The following is an 18,095-nucleotide window of genomic DNA, read 5'->3' on the forward strand; positions in this document are numbered from 1 at the left end:
AAAAATAAATTTTAAATATAATATACTATTTAGAAACAAATTTTGATGAACCCTAATAAATCAAACTTTAAAATAATTCCCAAATTTTCATATATTTCCTATTTAATTAAATCAATTAAAATATAATATAATTATATATTGATTTATTTCAATTAATTTTTATTTCATAATTGTAATTTGAAAAAAAAAAGTTATTTAAATAACTTAGTAACTAAACATGCATATTTATATGAAATTAAGTCAAATAATTGATTTTTCATTAACTGGAACTATATTATTTAAAAATAAAGAAAAAAACTTGTTTTTCATTTATGGGTATGTCGTACTCTATATGAGAGAGCAAAGGCTCCAACTTTAATTTGGAATAGTTTACAGATAAGAAGTCTAGAGAGAGAGAGAGATGTGTTTAAGTTGCAGAGAAGAAGAAGAGAAAGAAAGACTTCACCTTTCTTGCTTTTAAGTTCATATTCTGTATGGAGAAATTCATCCATAGCCACCATGGTATTTTTACTTTGAGCAAAAGATTACACTTTTCTTTTATCTTTACACCTTTTAAATCTTCCTTTCTCTAAATTTCTTTTCTTTGGTTGTTTACAGGAGCAAAAGAAACAGCAATCCATCTCTATACTGGCTAGAAATTAATGGGTTTTTGAGAAGTGATTCAATAAGTTTGAAAAAAAGTTTTTAAGTTTTTTTTTTTTTTTTATAGAGTAGTGGGTTGGAGGAGAAGGTGGAGTGGAATCTTGTTATATCTTACTACCAACCCTTTAAAAAGTAATTTTATTATGGATGCTTATGAAGCAACAAGGATAGTTCTTTCTAGAGTTCAAAATTTAGATCCTGAAAATGCTTCAAAAATTATGGGTCTTCTTTTAATTCAAGATAATGGTGAAAAGGAAATGATTCGTTTAGCTTTTGGACCAGAAGCTCTTCTTCATTCTGTAGTTCTAAAAACTAGAAAAGAGTTAGGATTTTCATCATCGTCTCCTTCTACACCTTCCTCACCTTCCCCTTTTCTTTCCACCGGAGGTAACCCACTTTCCCGGCAGAATTCATCGTCGGCGACGGCAGCATCTTCCCGTCTCAGCATCTCCACCCGTCCTTGGTCTGACGATTTGATTACCCCCAACTTCAGTTCATCTTCTTCTTCCATGAATTCATCTGCCCAGCCGTTCTACGCCGGAACTTCTGCCTCCGCCACGGCGGATCTGATCGACGAACTTCAACTTCAAGAACAACTCTCCTTCCTAAACGACACAGCCGGAAACTGGGGACCTCATCGCCGGAGTTTCTCAGTCAGCGATATTTGCCTTGGTTCATCAGATGATCCATCTGGGTTTGGTTGGAAACAATGTTTGTATTATGCTAGAGGGTACTGTAAAAATGGGAGTAACTGTAGATTTCTCCACGGCGGCGTGGGAGATATATCCGCCGCCGAAGTCACCGCCGCCGGCGGTGTTGGTGTTGGAGTTGGAGTTGGTTCGCCGCCGACGAAATATGAAATGCTTGAACAGTGCCAAGAACTGCTTAGATTCAAATCGGCTTCTCAACTTATGAATACAACTTCTAGTTATCCTCATTCTCCTTCTTCCTTGGCTTCTAAGTGTGCAAATTTCCTTCTCCATCAGCAACAAAGTGATAGTAGTCCAAGGTATATTGATTTTTTTTACTCATACTTGTTTAAAAGTCTTTGAATTGAATGATTAAACTTGAAAGATATGAAATTTTACAGGGGATTGATGAGGAGTGAGTTAGCTGCTATTAATGGAGGTTTGGGAATGATGAGTCCTGGTTCTAGACAAATCTATTTGACTTTTCCAGCTGATAGTACATTTAGGGAAGAAGATGTGTCTAATTACTTCAGGTTTGTTTGAATTAATAAAAGTTTTGTATTCATAATAATGGATTGTTTCTGACTTTTTCTTTTCCTTTTTGTTTCTAAATCTTGAAGCATATATGGACCTGTACAAGATGTTAGGATTCCTTATCAGCAAAAACGAATGTTTGGATTTGTGACATTCATTTATCCTGAAACTGTCAAGTTAATTCTTGCTAAAGGAAACCCTCATTTTGTTTGTGATGCTCGTGTTCTTGTTAAGCCATACAAGGAGAAGGGGAAGATCCCTGACAAATTCAGGTTCTCTCTCACACACATACAACACATACATAGATAGATCATAAGACATAAGTTAACTTGGTTTTGACTGATGATTTTAATGATGAATATAGAAAGCAACAGATGATGGAGAGAGGTCTAGATTATTCAGTTTGTGGAAGTCCAACTGGATTGGATTCTCGTGACCCATTTGATATTCAGATTGGTAAACAACCAACTAAGGTTTATTTTTATTGTTTTTTTTGAAAATGGTCACAAAATTAAACTAGTTTTTGTTTTCAGGGCAAAGGATGTTTTCAAATAATACACAAGAGTTATTATGGAGGAGGAAAATGGAGGAACAAGCTGATTTGCAGCAAGCTATTGAGCTTCATGGAAGAAGACTAATGAGTTTACAACTTCTTGACGTCAAGAGACAAAACCACAATCGTACTATGTCCGCCGGTGTTATTGGCGGCGGCGCCGCCGGCACCGGTCTTTCCTCTCCCACTCTACATTCTCTTAACAACTTCTCTCTCAATTCCGATCAATTCATCTCAAAAGGTATTTATTTTTTGTGGGTGAGGGTCAAAACTCAAAAGTTGAATCTAAGTTCTAACATGTGAAGTTTGTTTACTTTACAGTGAGTGGTTTAACTGTTTCCATGGCTGCCAATGATGACAAATCACTAGAGATAGAGCAGGAGAATCTTCAGTCATTAACAATAAACAACTCTGAAGTGAATAATAATTACTACAAAGGCAAAGATAGTGAATCGTCGCCGGAAAGGTAAAAAAAGACAATAAATTAATTTTAAATAATAATAATAATAATTGATTCACATGGAAATAGAAAAAAAATGAAAGAGAGATGAAAAGGGAAAGGGAAAGGGAAAGTGAAACCCTAAATCCTAATAATAGTAAAACTTGCGTGCTTATAGAAAGGTGTAATAAATGTTTGCCATTTTCTATATTTTTTTTTGGGTCTAGTTTCTAGATTTTTTTACAATTGTTTTGTTTTTTTGGAAAATATTTGTTTACTTTGAATGGCAGCCTGGAGCATAACCTACCTGATAGTCCATTTGCCTCACCTAAAGCTGCCGGAGACTTTTCCACTGATTTTCCTGAAGAGAATGCTCCGGTTAACAACCTCATGAATATCCCTTCTTCCTTGATTCCACCTTCTGCACAACTGGATCTGGCTTCTTTCAATTCTTGGCATTTTCAAGTGCCAAGGTAATATATATCTTTCTCTTATTCTTACTTTTTTTAAAAACTTTAACCTAAAATAATGCTATATGTTTTAGGTTGTCTTCTGCTAATGGAGCCATTGGAATGTAATACTTAAGCTAAACTTCTAGTTTTAGCTGTTAAAAGGTAATTGAACCCTTAATTTGACCTAATTTGCTAAAACCCTAATCTCAAATCTTATTTTTTTTTACTAATTAGTTCTAATAATTAGATATGTTTGGTGTGATGGTGAGTTACATGAAATCATGTATAGATATGTTAATGTCTAATTATGATGAAATTTAGGTAGGTTTTAGATTCACTTGAATATGATTCTAAATGAAACTCATTTCATTAAAAGTGAAGTTTCTCATTACCCATTATTCTGATTTGACAATTAATACAAGTTTTATTCAAATAAAAAGTGTATCAATTATTGACAAAACACCATCATGAATTGGATTTCATTAAAGATAATTGTCCTTTTATTTATTTATTAATTTTTAACATGCTTTTTTTGTGTTTGCTTTACAGGAGTATTATTATAATTATCTATATAGTACGTACCAATAACCAAAAATCAAGATCTATAGAGAGGTCACCCCCACAAAAGGTAGCCAAGCAGCATCATGATCATCAATACTCTATTTCATCTACTAAGATACAAATTGCAATATACTACATGAGAAAAGAAAGAAGAAAAAAAAAGAGTAAAAAAAAAGGTCAGCATAGGAAGAAAGAAGGAAGTGGGACAGCCAATCAGCCACTCTATTATGGAGTATTTAGTATTCTCTCTCCTCCTCTCTCTCTCTCTCTATAATAAATATATATATAAATATGTGTGTGTCAGTGTGTCTGTTTGGTTCCCACATTCACTATCAATAGGAAAGAGGACAGTCAAAATATTCGCAGTAACTTCCATGGGAAACTGTAACTTTCTTTGTTTTAATTACTCAGATGGACTCAAAATATAATATAATGTATAGTAGAAGAACCCAAGAAGATGAGATGAAAATGGAGGGTTTGGTGACATTAGCTGTAAAATCCCTAAAGAAATGGTAACTTTTTTGCCATATTTTGTTGATATTTTCTATGGTAATTAATAGACAGTTATTATGAATGAATGAATGAATGAATAAAGATAAAAGAAAAAGACTGTTATAATATTAAATCTGATTGTTAGCTTTCACTGTCTGCCAAGTCATGTTGATGGCTATGTCAGAATCTTTACATTTTTCTTTTCTTTTAAAATGATTATAAAATAATGATAAATTAAACCTATTTTATTTTTTAAAATAAAGAGTTGAGTGTTAAATAATTCTGAAAAAAAGCTTGATCTCACTCCAAACATATCTATAATATCTATATAGAAGTTTGAAAGCCATTGAGATGTTATATTAAAATTTTACTTTCACAATTTTATCTTACAAGATAAAGTTATTATTTGATTAATATTATGAATTTTTTAAATTAAAGTGAAACTATTATTATGATGTTAATGCTAATTTTTTAAATTAAAAAATAAATATGATTTAATATAATTGGTTAAGTATTATTTTTATATCTTTAGCTGTTTAATTAACTATTTTAAAACTCACTAAGACATTATTTAAAAAAAATATTTTTTTTGGGAATGAATTTATACTAATACAAATATTGAATTATCCTAGGTGGTTAGTTCTATCATAACATTGAGACTCAACATCTTATTTCAAAACATATTCTCCTTAAAAGACAATGTTCAAACAATCTTTGGGTTAAATTTAATATTATGTAATCATTTAAAGATTAGGTTATATTCTCATTTTTTAAAGTTATTAATTATAATTGTTTTACAAGTTTAATTAATATTTCTTGAAATATTATACTAAAAATAATCTACTTATAAAAAAGATTATTTTGATAACCTTTCATATTAGAAGGAAGAGAGTGGTGAACAGATAGAGAACATTGAGACAATAGTATCACATGGGTGCTGACACAGCATGTGGGTCCCATACAAAAAATTAAAAAATATTTGATCCCTCTCTGACAGGTTGGGTTTGGGTCCTATCCACCAGCACCACCCATGTGAGTATTGAAGCTAGGGCTTGTTTGATGTTGAGTTTTATGTATTTTGTAAAATATAATATTAGGTTTTTTTATGATTAATAATTAAATATTTTTTATATTTAAAATTAAAATTTAGATATATAAATAAATAAATTTAATAATTTAATTGATATTTTTTTTATAATTAAAATAATAATAATGTTATAATACTGTTTTGAAAAAATTAAAAGAAAAATCAATACTATTTATATCAAACAAGTTCTTACAAAAGAGAGGAAATGTTTGTTCACGTAATAAATATGTTATTTGATAACTAGTTTTTTTATTATTATAAATATTTTTGAAAATTATTAAAAAAATATTAGAAGAAATTTTGTTTTTATTTCATATATACAATTTGATTGAATTAGATTAATTTTTTAAGATAAAAATTAATATTAATTAAATTTGAGAAATATTTTATTAACAAGCTAATTTTGTAATTGAAGAGAGAAAAAATAAAGATATCTTTTTTTTTTATTTGAAATGAAAATTATTTAAATAATTTATTAGTTTATGTAATTAAAATTATAAAAAATAAGTCATTTTAAGAAAAAATAATAATAAAAAGATATGAAAGAAAAATATAAATTATTTAAAGAGTATTGAAGAGGGTATAATGTAGAATTTTTATCTAAATATATATTTATTAATATCAAATTATTTAATCGTGCCATCATATATTTTTTCAACCATTAAAATTTTAACTTATTAATTAAAATATTAAAATATTTTTAATTTAATTTATAAAAATATCAGAGTAATTCAAACCATTTAAAACTCAAATAACTAATTTTTTAATCCAATTCTGATTTTAAAAAATAACTCCTACAAATCTTATTTATAACGAGGCAGAGGCCTTCTATATGACCATTTGACATATATGCCCTTTTTAAGATGGTTGAAATATATATATTTTTTTAATTTCACATAAAAGTAAATATATATATATAAATAAACTTTATTTGATTTTGAAAAACAATATATGAATTTATCAGAAAACTTTAAGATATTATTTAGATTAAATTGTATATAAAATATTGTTGATGTAATTTTATTAATAAATTAGATTAATTAATTATTCAAAATAATTAAAATAATATTATCAAACAAAAGCAAACTATATACAGATAAAAGTAGATAGATACACCACGAGTGACAGGAATCTCTAGAAAGCCGTGACTCGTGGACCTCTGATTGCGCATCATTGTTGTCTGTCTGTAAATTTAACCTTTTTACTCATCTTTATAAAAAAAAAATATAAATATAAATATATCTCATTTTAACGCATCTTTTTTATAAATATTTACAAATATTTATATTTTGTTTTTAATATTTTTATATTAAAAAAAAAATATGAAGAATATAAATTTATATTTAATTAAAATGATTTGTTTTAGAAGAAAATTTTAAAATATTTTATTGTATAAATATAATTATTTTAGTTTTGTTTACCAAATATCTCAATTTCATTAAAATCACAATAATTTTAACTAGAATTATTAGTGATAATTTATTTAAAAAAAAAATGAATTATAATTACAAAGAAAAATATATTTAAATGTCTAAAATATATAAGTGCTTCACTTTACACCATATTATATCCCTAATTACATTTTGTATAGTTGATGAAAGTTAACCTAATCAAATTATAAAATTGTTTTAAAAATTCGGATATTAATACCAACTTTAATTATTTTAAAAAATAGAATAGTTCTAGTTAGGGCTCTTTAGCTCGAATTCGAGCTTGAATGAGTTTGTAAATTTGATCTTGAATTAAACTTGATTTATCCACAAATTCGATTCGATTTAAAAAGTTTGAATTAAAATTAAGTTTTCAAACTTAAACTCGAGGTCAAAAGTTGTCTTTCTTATTTGTTTTATGTCAAATTTTCCAAAATGCAAAATATGAATGAATGATGAAGCTAAACAGAATGACAAAAAGTTCAATTTTTTTTGAAATTAAAGGAGAATTAGCATGACATTCCACCGTCATGATTCTCACTTAAACTCAAAACGCTTCTAGATGAAATCGAACCCGTACCATTTTGTTAACAAGAAATAACTTTGTTTGTTAATCAACTTCTCGCAAATTAACTTTTTTCCTCACACAATTTAATCTATGTTTAAAAAACTTGATGTGAACATTGATTTACCTATTGTAAAAAAGAATTACAATGTTTACATTTGGTTTTATGTTCATAAATTATGTCAAAATTATTTTAAAATTTTGAAATATTTTTTTTGTTTGTTTGCAACATCTCTCCCTTTTTTTCCAGCATTTTCTTGTATTTCTAGACTAGATATTTTAGTTTCTATGTTCATCTCAATGTCAACCTCATTAGGTTCTACTGTAACATTATTTATGGTAAATGGAAGAGATGAATCTTCTATAAATATACCTAATATTAATAAATGATCAATTAAATTTTTACAATTCATAAACATATCTGATATTAATTCAGTAAAGCAATAACATTTCAAAGAGAATTAAATTTCCTATTTAAGTTCTTAATTCAAACAACAAAAATTGTTATTTAGGTTATGGTACAAGAGATTCTATATATCAATAATAATTGAAAGAGAAAACAGATTATCATGTGAAATATTTATAAAATAAAATATAAAAATTTAATACAAAATTTAACATTTCAAAATTAAAATATACAATTTTTTTTATCATATATAAATGATACAAACTTTAACATTTTAAAATAAAAAAAATATACAAAAGAAAATTAACATGTACAAATGATAAGAATAAAAAATCTCAATCTAAAAGAAAGATTTTTTTTTTTTTAAAAGAAAAATGAACATAACATAAATTAGGCTCTTCACTAATAATGATCAAAAACACCTTTCTTATTTGTTATCTCTCTCCCTCAATAAGGCGACTGTAGATTAATGAATATGGAGTTTGCGGGCCATAGAAGAGATTATATGAAAAAGATATTAGATGAAGATGGACCATAGTGATTATAGATGAAGAAGGAGAAAGAAGGGAGAATTTTGGAATAATGCCATTAGAGTATGATGATGCAATGGGTAAAAATAAAATAAAAATAATTACACTTTTATCCTTTTCTATGAGAGGAAACAGAGGCAGTAAAGAGAATTTGGGAATAGGCACACTAGGTGGATAATATGATAAAAGATGAGTACTACTATTCACAATTCACAATTCACAATTCACATTGACATTAATTAGACTTTAGAAAGAAAAGTTGAACTTTGAAAAAACAGGTTGGTTTAGGTTTTAAGATTTAATATTAAAAATAAATATTTTATATATTATTTGGCTCGAAAAAAACTCGTCAAGTTATCGAGCAAGTATTATATTAGTTCGAATATATCTTAAATATTAAACTAGTTAGCTTGAATTCGGCTCAAACTAAATTAAAATTAAACTTAAGCCTTTCAAGAACGTCTTGACTCATTTTTGTCGCTCTAGTTATAGCGCAAGAATTTGTCTCTCATTAAATATTATATGTATGTACAAGGAAAAAATTCAATGACATTAGTTTTGAAAAAACTATAGATAAAATATTAATTATGGTTAATAGGATCGGATCTGCTGTCCATAAGATGTTTCGTTACATGTTTATTTCTTTAAAATTCTTCACTCTTTTGATGAAAAATTATTTTCTATAATTTTGAAGAAAGGGACAAATAACGAAATATTTTATGGGACAGATCCCGACCAATTAATAAATTATTGAATTCATTCAGATTGATGTTATATCTTTCACTAAATTGATTTGTTTTAGTTTATTTGTTTTGGTTTATGTTGGATAATATTCAACTTTATTGATGTATATAAGACTTAGAAAGAATAAACATATTTAAATTAAAGATATGCAGTAAATATGATAATTTAAAAACATAGCTTTATTAAAAAAAATTATAAATAAAACTTAATTTGAATTGTTTTAAAAAGTTTAAAAACCAAAATGAGTCTATTGTAGGTTAAGAAAATAAAACAGGTCAATTGTGTATTGAGAAAGGGCTTTTTAATAGAAGTAAAATAATTTTTTATTCTTTCTTATAAAAATTACTTTTGAATAGAGAAACATAAACATAATTTAGCCAAAAAGACATAAACATAAGTAAACAAATAAAACTTTAATTTTTTTTTGATGATTCATGTTGAGAAAGGAACACTACAATTTACTTTTTAGTTTTTACCAATAAAAAAATATCTAACAAATAATTTAATTTTAAACTGTACACATATTATATAATATTATATAAACTTCTAATCAAATGTTAAATAACATAGTAAAAAAAATCAAAAGAAAAATTAAGTATTTTTTATTATCCTAGTTTCTCAACCTTCACCAGTAGAAAATGTATAATTACCGAGGAGACTCATCGAGAGCGATTAAATGCTCTCGGAAATTTATTTTTAACCGAGAGAATTTGTTTTCCCTCGCGAATATATAACAAGGTCTCCGAGGGAAATAGTTATCTCTCGCTGATAGAGTATATTTCTGAGGGCCCTTGAAGTCAGTTCTCGGTGAATAATTTATTTCTGAGGGCTCGCCTTACACCCTCGGTGACATTCTTTAATTTACCGCGACCGCTTCCTTCCTTCTTTCTTTTTCTTTCTCTCTCGCTTCCGCCTCTAGATTTACTTCCTTCCTTCTTTCTTTTTCTTTCTCTATTGCTTCCGCCTCTAGATCCGCTTCCTTCCTTCATTTTTTTCTTCTTCTTGTGACGTCGATCCCCAATCAGCAACATCGAATCATCGCCTGTTTTGCTTCTCCAATCATCATTCTTAGGGTTTACAGATAGAGTACGTTGACATTATTGTCTTCTTAATCATCGCCATATTTGCTTCTCCAATTAGCAGCATCAAATCCCCAGATTCCACAATTCTAAATCAGACGTTTCTACTTAATGGATCTGTACAATCCCGACTCATGGCACATCCTAGATCTCCATCCAGAACTAGGTATCGTTCCGTTTCACTCACTCTCTTCCGATAAGTGTTAATGGAAATGGTTTACTCGTTCATATAACTCTTACCCATTGTTATTTATTACAAGTCTCAATTGTGTGATTACAATGTGAAGTCATTTAGCATCTTTAGGTTTATTATAGATGGAAAACTTATCTCCGAGAGCTAAATATGTCATCGCAAATAATTATTTCTTTTCACCGACAACTGTATCACCGAGACGCTATTGGGAAAAATCCTGACAGAAACACATCAAAAGAAACATTTCCCTTCCCATGAAGTAACGTTGTTTCTAAGTGTTGAAATTCATCAGGAAGGGACGATAGCAACATCAAAGCAAGATCTTCATCCTTAAACTTAACATCAAGGTTTAACAGATCTGCTACTAATTCATTAAACTTAGTAATATGTTCATTCATAAAAGTACCTGATTGGTAGTCAAACCGGAACAACCTTTTTTTCATAAGGAGCTTATTCTGATCACTTTTCTTCAGAAATTTGTCCTTCAATGCTTGTCACAGTTTTTGTGTAGAAGTTTCGTTCTTCACAACATACGTCTGCTCTCTAGACAAGCATGATCGAATTGTTCCGCACGCCAATTGATTCATGATACTCCACTCTTTTTCTTTAATACCATCTGACTTTCCAACCTCAATAGCAACATCTAGACCCTACTGAAAAAGACAATCTAGAACCTCACATTATCACATGCTGAAATGCCCAATTCCATCAAAGATTTCCACTACAAACTTCAAATTCGACATCGGTGTCCTCGTCTAGGATGACAAAGGAGTTGACACCCCTTTTGAAGACTCCACCATGCCAAGGACGAACCTTCGACTCTGATACCACTTGTTGAGAAAAATCCTAACAGAAACACAAAAGAAGAAACAAACGAAAGAATACACTAACAGATTTTGATAACGGAGTTCGACTAAAATGTTGCCTACGTCTCCGAACACTAAGGCTATCAATTAATAAGGGAGAACATATACAAATATTGGGTGTAATAAACCAAAAAGGGGAGAGTTTCTTTTATACACTAAGAAACTCTTCCAACTCCCATCATCTTCCGATGTGGGATTTATTCTAATTGTGAATATAGTTTCTTTTATATACTAAGAAATTTCTTTCACTCCCATCATCTTCCGATGTGGGATTCTAATTGTGCCAAAAACAACAGACGCTTCAATATCTTTTATCGCCCTCGGTGAAGACTATCACCGAAGGCATTTAGGCTTTCTCCGAAAGTTTTTCCTCTCCTTAATAATCAATTTTTTACTAGTGCTTGTCAATCTAACTTATTTATATAATTGATTGAGTAACATTTGCATTAATTATTATTCCGTATCAGTATATAAAGTCAATAAATTATTAATAACTTTTTAATGGATTGAAGATTTTATTTTCACCATCTTTTCCTCTACTCATTTTTAAAATTCTATCTTATATTAAAGTCATATTTAGATTGCTACTCATATTCGATCATATGAGAAAAAATAAAAAAAAATCAATCTTTTCATAACTCATTTATGTGAAACTAAATCAACATAATTATGTTATTTGGAAAAGTCTATTCGTTTCTATCCTAAAAGGAAACCGTCTCTTCATGTTTGTCTATGGACTTTCCCTACACCAAATGTCATCCTGATTGCAGAAGTGGAAGAAGGCGCTACAACAATGACGACGAGAAACACACCGTTCTCGTAAATACTAAATTTGAAGCTTGGGAAGAACAAGATCAACGAATCATTAGTATGCTCATCTTAACCCTTTCTGAGCAAGTTCTCGCACAAGTAGTTAGAGACACTTATGAGAACTCCTCACGATTTGAATGACACTAGAGAAGATGTTCACCACTCAATTTAGAGCTTTACTAGTACAATTATGATTACTCATATAAACACAGAAAAATAGGAACAAATCAATAACCAACTATCTCAAATCTATCAAAACTGTTTCAGACTCTCTAGTTGCGATTGAGAAAAGGGTATCTAATCTAGAATTGTTCACATACACCCTTAGTGGACTATGACCATTGTACGAATCTCTGGTTGTTTCTTTCACCACTCGATTTAAACATGTGAGCGTTGAATAGCTCACAAGTTTTCTTCTTACCCAAGGACAATAAATGAATATATCTCATGTTGTTGGTGGAGGCGCTTCGAATACCCCTCTACAAACGTGTCTTATTGGAGAAACTATGGACGAAGACATCACTTTAGAGGACAGGGAAACTAACCATATTCTACTTGTGTCAGAGCTAGTGATAGGTTCTTCTGTAGTAGTGGACAAGATGACTACTAGTCTTATAGGCTCTCTGGTAGACAAGGTTTATAAAGGTTGAATGACAATATGTATATTTATAATAGACCCAACACTATTGGGGTAGGAGAATTTTAGCCTAATTTTAATGGTTATGAAAATATTTTTCCGAATGAAAACTATAAAAATCATAGAAATAATTGCCCGAAATGCACTAATTGCAATCGATATGGTCATACATCAAACAACTATCGGTCTCATCAACAATATTACCTTTGTAATGATATTGGTCACTTGGTTACCAACTACCGTCGTCGATTCAAGCACAACTTTCAACCCTCTCCACCATGTGTTGTTAGGGATGACAATGAGGCAAATCAAAGTAGATAATACGTTTACCATCCCCGCTCCATTCTATTTTAGGAATTACTTTTTACTACCATCACTGCCCCATTTGGTTTTGCGAATCCCTGTGGGACACCGTTATACCATATTATATAAATAAATAAAATATTATTTTTTAAATTATATAAACAAATATTTTAATATTATATATATGGTTGTAAACATGAAAATTTGAATGACCCTATTTTAAAATAATAATATTATTTTTAATAATATTAAAATAATATTTTGGATTTTTATATTTAAAATAACTTAAAGAAGGAATTGAAACCTAATTAAGGGTTAATTATTGTGATAATTAAACCCTAATTAAGGTAATTTTCCAAAATTTCAAAAATAATTTGAGGACAAAATATTGTATTTATTTTATCCAAATTAGACCAAGGAAGGGGTTAAAAATATTTAACTATGATTTATTCATGATTTATGTTTATTTTTTGAATTAAACCAATTAAATAAAATACCAAAAAATTCTCCAAAATACCATAAAAAATAAAATATGATCATAATTGTTATTATGATTCCAGAAATATTTTTTGTGAAGAAATGAATTTAAAAGGAATTAAAAATCGATTTTAATAACCTTTTAAAGAAAAATAAAATCTAATAATCCCGTGTAGCTGAAATTATGTTTAATCTCTATAACAAGATTCTGGACCATCAGATGAGCACCCAGATCTCATCCAACAACCCAGACCTCATCCAACAACCCAGACATTCCCACACAGCCGGATGTAACGAAGCCATACGCGCGCGTCCGCGCCGAATTAACCAACGGGACAAACTAACTCCGTTAGTGAACCAGGCTGACTGCGGACAGAATTCGGCGTCCCATTACACGAAATGACGCTGTTTGGCTCGACTTCTTCACTGGAATCGCGACCTCACCGACGTCCAACCTTTTAGAAGCTCTAGCTTCCTCCACAGGAGATCAAATCCCTTGATTTTTTCGGCCACATGACCCTCTTGTCAGCGCCTACGTTTTCCCTTATCCTCCAGCCTTATTCTACTGTAGATAAGGCTGCCAACTGCTGGATAGGATTTTAGGAATAAGCTTGCTGGAGGTTAAAATTGTCTCAAATTAGCCCTCCTTACCCGACATTCCTCTACTATAAATACTCCCCCAAGGCTTGTAGATAAAACCATCAAACAATAACCCATCAATCACCGGATTTCATCACCTGAAATCAAGCTTTGGAGATTCCGACGAACTAATTTTTGTCAAAACCTATTCGACGATCCAAGCTTCAATCTAGGGTCTTGAATAACTACCAACACACCCCATGAGTGTTCTCCTACTGTTAGTATGCATCCATATCGTTTGTATCACGATTTATGATTGAAAATTTGAATGTTTTCAAATTTTATTGTTTGATTAGTTTGATCTTGTTCTTATGCTTGATCATATATTTTCTTCGTTGAGAATCATTATGTATGTCATGTATAAACTTTCTGTAGAAAGAAACCAGATCAAATCCACCAAAATCAAAGTTTTGAAAATGTAAGTTTGAAAACTGGATTTTTAAAATCTTTGTGTTCTTGGTTTACATCTAGATTTTTAGATCCACATAGTTGCTGTACATGTTTGAATAATTTCCAAACAACTGTAATCATGATTTGATATGTTTGCACAAATTAAAATTTTGGAAAAAAACTTGAAAATTTAGAATTTTGGAATTTCACGTTCTTGTTTTTAATCTGGATTTATTGATCTAATTAGTTGTTATACATGTTTGTTAACATATTAGAATGAAATCTAAGTAACTATTTCATCACTTTGATCATGTTTGATTAAATTGAGTTTTTGAAAAAAAATTGGATTTTGATTCAATCTTCAAAAACTATTTTAATGATATTATGATGTTCTTGTTTTAGTTTATATCAACTATATTCATCATTTCAAAGCTAATGGAATAAAAATCAGGTCTTGAAATGGCCTAATTTAAAAGATCCCAAAATTTGACCTAGAAATGGTGTTTTGAAATTGATCATCTTAAGATCTTCAAAATCGTGATTTATATTAGGGCTTTTATTCTTCATGATCATATGACCTTTCTGTAATTTACGGATCATGATTTCACGATCCCAATCAAAGTTATAAGCTTCTAAAATTTCGGACCAAAATAAGAACACCCGATCCTAAGATTTTTGCCTAGGACCGTGGGTTAGAACCGATGATTTTCTTCTAGGACCGTGGAGCAGGACCGCCGATTTTTCTTCCAAGACCGTGGAGCAGGACCGGTGTTCTTCAACCAAGACCGTGGAGAAGGACCAGTGATTTTCTGCCAGGACCATGGAGTAGGACCAGTGTTCTTCAGCTAGGACCGAGCATTCTAACCTTAGGATCGAGGACTAGGACCGATAAACCTAACCCTAGGACCGAGCCATCACTTATCCTAGGACCAATAAACCTAACCCTAGGACCGAGTCCTCACTTGACCTCAGATCATTAACTTGACCCTAACCCTAGACCTAGGACCGATAAATATATAACCCTAGGACCGAGCACCTAGACCGGTAGAATTCACTTAGAACCGAACCTCCCGAGTTTGGAACTCAGCCACCTGAGCCCAGGACTGAGCTCTCTAGTCCCTTGACCCATACGAACGAGTCATGGTCCGAACCACACCAGTTTTGACCGAGCCTAGATTGGCCAAACTGAACCCAGACCCTAGGACTCCAGTCCTAAGGCCTATTTTGTTCCACTTTTCAAAATTCAAAATTATTTTTGTAATTTTGGAATCCAAAACCATTTTCAAATAATCCTAAAAGGTAAAAAATTAAGATTTTTTTATATTTTCGGAAAATTTCCTAAACCAATGTTTTGGATAAGGACCCGTTTGAAATTTATTTTTAAATTCTAATATTCTCCTTTGATATTGTTAGGTTTTGTTAAATCTGAACGTCGACGTAACAAGTACACACCCCTTCTTTAAAAATTTGTACAATTATTTAAAGCATATCCTCATTTAGGACCCCTAGACTACTAATTAAAATAAAGAATGTTATAATTAGATTTATAGAAGCCAGCCTTTGTTTATTTTAGAAGGATTTTGAAAACGGTCCTTAGGCGGGTGCGAAGGACATAACGCAAAAGCCCTTTCCCGAGCGTACACAAACAACGAACAACTTTTTTCAGAAACTCTAGTATAAATACGTTTGTACACGTATCATTTTACTGATTTTCATTAAATATCTTGGCGTCTCTAATTTTCAAATTAATAATCTTTAAATTGATTATGTTTAATTAATTTAAATCGGGTTTAGGTTAAATTTTTTTTAGCCTCTCAGATTATTTAAAATTTGAACAAAGGATTAATTATTTTTACGTAATTAATTTCTTACCGCTCTAGGTATTTTCAAAATATTTTAAAAACTAACTATTTTATTTTACAAGATGTCTGACATGCAAACCAAGGTTGAAACGCATCGAACCTCGAGCTTCCTCACAGTAATCTCTCCATATTACCACGTGTGTCTGGACACATGCTAAACTATGGAACATGACATAGACCGGGGGATACCCTTACATTTTTATTGGCGACTATGTTGAGGATTAAAATACTTGTTATTTTTTTTATGAATAAATTAAACAAAACTCTAACGGTTTATAAATTGTTATTTATAACATTCCACTCTCACAATATTCCACCTCATGGCGTCCATCACTCTAACAGGTACTTAGATTTTACCCTATACCTAGGTTCTACCCTAATACTTGCCTCGAATGGGTACATCACCCAAACTTATGTGAAGGAGTACCAGATCGGAATTCTGTACTCCTACAATTACGTGAAGTCCAATCACACCAGTTTATGGCCGAGAGATGTTGCGTGAGGAAAAACTAGGAACCCATAGTGGATCCCTCCTCTCGGCTTTGATACATCCTCGAGATGTGATCATAGCGATGGTGGGCTGAGATTCTCACCCAAACCTCAACAAAAACCTTAGCACACAAAACCTAATTACTTTATCCAACCATTGTTTGGACGTGCCCAAACAGCAAGGCCTCGACAAGTCAACTCAGTACGCGCTTATTTATTATACTTGCATACATTTATAATAAATATACTAAACATCTCCAAGCATGTTTTCTTTCATCAAAATCAAAGTTGATTATGCTCGTAGAATGGCCTTGTTAGACAACGAGGACCTGTTCATGTGGACTCACCACTTCAATGAGTCACCATGGTATTATGACTCCTTTGGACTCAACACCGCTCTCAACTACACTAATCACCACATCCATCATGGTTTTATGATGGAGATGCAACGCAAATGAGATGTAGTACACCGCGACTTTATGCTATGGGAACGCCAGTTCTATCCAACTATTGAAGAGTTCAAAGCCATAATGATGATCTAGAGCAAGAACATCCTAAGGCTCAAACCCTTCACTAAATCCAAGTCTCTTAGACAACTCCTCCAAGATGAGCTTGGCTACACGAGAACCGTGGCGAACAAGATCCTTTCCAGAACTCACTTGAACCTTCCTTGCTAGGTCAAGGTGGCAACCCAAACGGAGAAATCCCTCCACTGAGCTTCAGTTCTTCTCTATTCACCATGACCATTATGGTAGCCCATTTTCTTCTCACTACCTCGAGCAATCTCCCTCCATCTGCAAGAATCTTGGAGGTAGTCTATAATCTTAGAGTGGAAATAAGGATCCTACTAGGATCATTCTGGTAGAGACACTAATGGGTCTCAACGAGTCATAATTTTCTTACTCTCTCAATCAAAGAAGAGCTCTTATCATCCTCTACGTTTGGCTTATAGATAATATTGAGCGCATTCCTCCTCCACTACCTGGCAACATGATGGACGCTGCCCTCCAAAATCAATGCTTCAGGAATATCAAACCAGAACTCCCTATCCACGATGATGATACCATTCGATAACTTTTACTATGGTACGATATCAAGAAGATGGTCCATCTGATGAACGACCATCCCATAATTATACTCATGGGCCTCGAGTGGATTACCGCGTACTACACCAGTGAACTGTTCAAACAGTCAGGTGCGACTACATACCCCCTTGCCATGACTAT

General features: G+C 31.1%; 1 protein-coding gene across 1 annotated transcript; it reads left to right on the forward strand.

The window, feature by feature from the left end:
• Positions 1 to 339: 339 nt before the first annotated feature.
• LOC124919418 (zinc finger CCCH domain-containing protein 53-like) lies at positions 340 to 4,459 on the forward strand. Its single transcript, XM_047459651.1, has 10 exons — positions 340 to 501; positions 598 to 1,651; positions 1,733 to 1,864; positions 1,952 to 2,137; positions 2,230 to 2,321; positions 2,399 to 2,659; positions 2,740 to 2,884; positions 3,148 to 3,330; positions 3,402 to 3,471; positions 3,859 to 4,459. Exons 2-9 carry the CDS (start codon positions 786 to 788, stop codon positions 3,433 to 3,435), a joined length of 1,899 nt encoding a protein of 632 aa, XP_047315607.1. The 5' UTR covers positions 340 to 501; positions 598 to 785; the 3' UTR covers positions 3,436 to 3,471; positions 3,859 to 4,459.
• Positions 4,460 to 18,095: the final 13,636 nt, after the last annotated feature.

The sequence above is a fragment of the Impatiens glandulifera genome, chromosome 1, assembly GCF_907164915.1.
Source record: "Impatiens glandulifera chromosome 1, dImpGla2.1, whole genome shotgun sequence".
Classification (NCBI taxonomy): Eukaryota; Viridiplantae; Streptophyta; class Magnoliopsida; order Ericales; family Balsaminaceae; genus Impatiens; species Impatiens glandulifera.